The following is a 1610-nucleotide window of genomic DNA, read 5'->3' as shown; positions in this document are numbered from 1 at the left end:
CTTTCCAATATTCACTTTTAATTTTCTTCATTTACATTCCCTTCCAAACTCATCCACCAACCTCTTCAACTTCTTTTACAGGAGATGAAAGGAAAATCTGTATACAGTATATAGGCTAGAAGAAAAATAACTTTTAGCCTCAACAAACTTAGGAACTTCATTTCAACATCTATATGTTTGGGCAAGTTAAACAATGTTATTAATTGTGCAGATTTATTATATTTTCATAATAAATACAGTTCAGACTACAGATACGTAGACGTTGACAACAAATGTTTAACAGAAAAAGAAACATTTACTGAGGAGCACTGTAGGAGGCAGAAGGACTTCGGTCCCTGGCAGAATCTTCCTCAGCAGCCTTAGCGATTTGATCCAGCACGAATTGAGGGATTTCGTGGGGGAATTCGGGAGCCACTGGCAGAAGGTCGGACTCGGGTTGGTAACCATTCTCATCGGCGACGAACTTCACAACGACAGAAGTGCCATCAGGAGCAGTGTAGCTAGAAGTCGGGATGCTTATCAGACATATGCAACATAAATCTGGTTTATATGGATATGATAAAATTTTAGAATAAGCAATACTACTCACTCCAGGTAACGGTACTTACGAGTACTGTCCAGATTTAACCACAGCACCTTCGGGGCCATCGGGAGAGCCGGACTGGGACAACCTGATGCCATTGCCAGTCTCCACTTCGTAGTTGTACCTGCCATCTTCTTCATGGATACGTTCGTCCTTCAGGATGGGGATCTCTTCGCTTGACTCACTGTAACGTGATGGTGCCGCGGGGGATGCATACTGAGGGGCGGCAGTGGCCACGACGGCCAGCGTAGCAAAGACCACCTGCACAAAACACCGCAATTAAGATGAAATGAAAAGAAAATAATCAGAAGTCATATATACTCCACTGTGTTATATTTATTTATCTTCTTAAATATGTATAAAAAGTATAAAGCTCAAATCTAAATACATGTATTCCAATAGCATAGCTCTCTTATTGTATAGAGTACATAATGTCTACGCATATTTCATACTGAAATTCGAAATAAATTTGCTAAACGGCCGAAAATGAGGTTGCCTACTGGCATCCCATTTTCTAAAGAATATATCTGGTAACTGAAAATATTCGAGTTGTTTTTAAAGTAAGCTTTACGAAATGTACTTGCAGACACGCACACATACGTATATCCAACACACATAACTTATTGGTACTCACAAACTTCATGTTGGATCGTAAGTAGGCAAATACTGGTGCCTGTAGCATCCAAGGAAACATATATATATACTGTCCAGACGCCCGCACACATGAAGACACCCACAACACACACAGCTGCCAGTTGCACTTTGTGAGGCAATGCTTGCTTCATATTTCTTTGAAATCTTTGAATTTCAAGGTCAGTTTCATAAGTAGCGCTCAGTATCCCAACACACAAGCATTTTCTTCTCTCCCTTTTTCATCTGTTCAGAAAGTTTAGTGCAGTAACACATAAGCTAAAAATGTAAAAAAAAAAAAAAAATAAAATTGGAACTATATATTGTCTTATCCTTGAATATAGAAGCTACTAGCTGTTGTCCTAAAATTTTAACACATATCATTTCATAATTAACA

The 1610-nt window shown here is 38.8% G+C and overlaps 1 protein-coding gene across 1 annotated transcript; it reads right to left on the bottom strand.

The window, feature by feature from the left end:
- Positions 1-205: 205 nt before the first annotated feature.
- Positions 206-1261, bottom strand: LOC128693768 (cuticle protein AM1159-like). The gene is made up of 3 exons (XM_070091259.1): positions 1218-1261; positions 609-844; positions 206-500 (listed from the first exon to the last, which is right to left on the bottom strand). The coding sequence occupies exons 1-3, from the start codon at positions 1224-1226 to the stop codon at positions 296-298; spliced, it is 450 nt and encodes a 149-aa protein (XP_069947360.1). The 5' UTR covers positions 1227-1261; the 3' UTR covers positions 206-295.
- Positions 1262-1610: the final 349 nt, after the last annotated feature.

This window comes from Cherax quadricarinatus, chromosome 34, assembly GCF_038502225.1.
Source record: "Cherax quadricarinatus isolate ZL_2023a chromosome 34, ASM3850222v1, whole genome shotgun sequence".
NCBI lineage: Eukaryota > Metazoa > Arthropoda > Malacostraca > Decapoda > Parastacidae > Cherax > Cherax quadricarinatus.
The sequence above is the reverse complement of the archived record's forward strand: the minus strand, read 5'-3'. Positions and strand labels throughout refer to the sequence as shown.

Bases quoted from the DNA above. Each gene is read 5' to 3' on its own strand.
- LOC128693768 (XM_070091259.1), bottom strand. The intron at 501-608 runs GTAAGTACCGTT...CCCGACTTCTAG, and splicing joins GTTAAATCTGGACAGTACTC to CTACACTGCTCCTGATGGCA.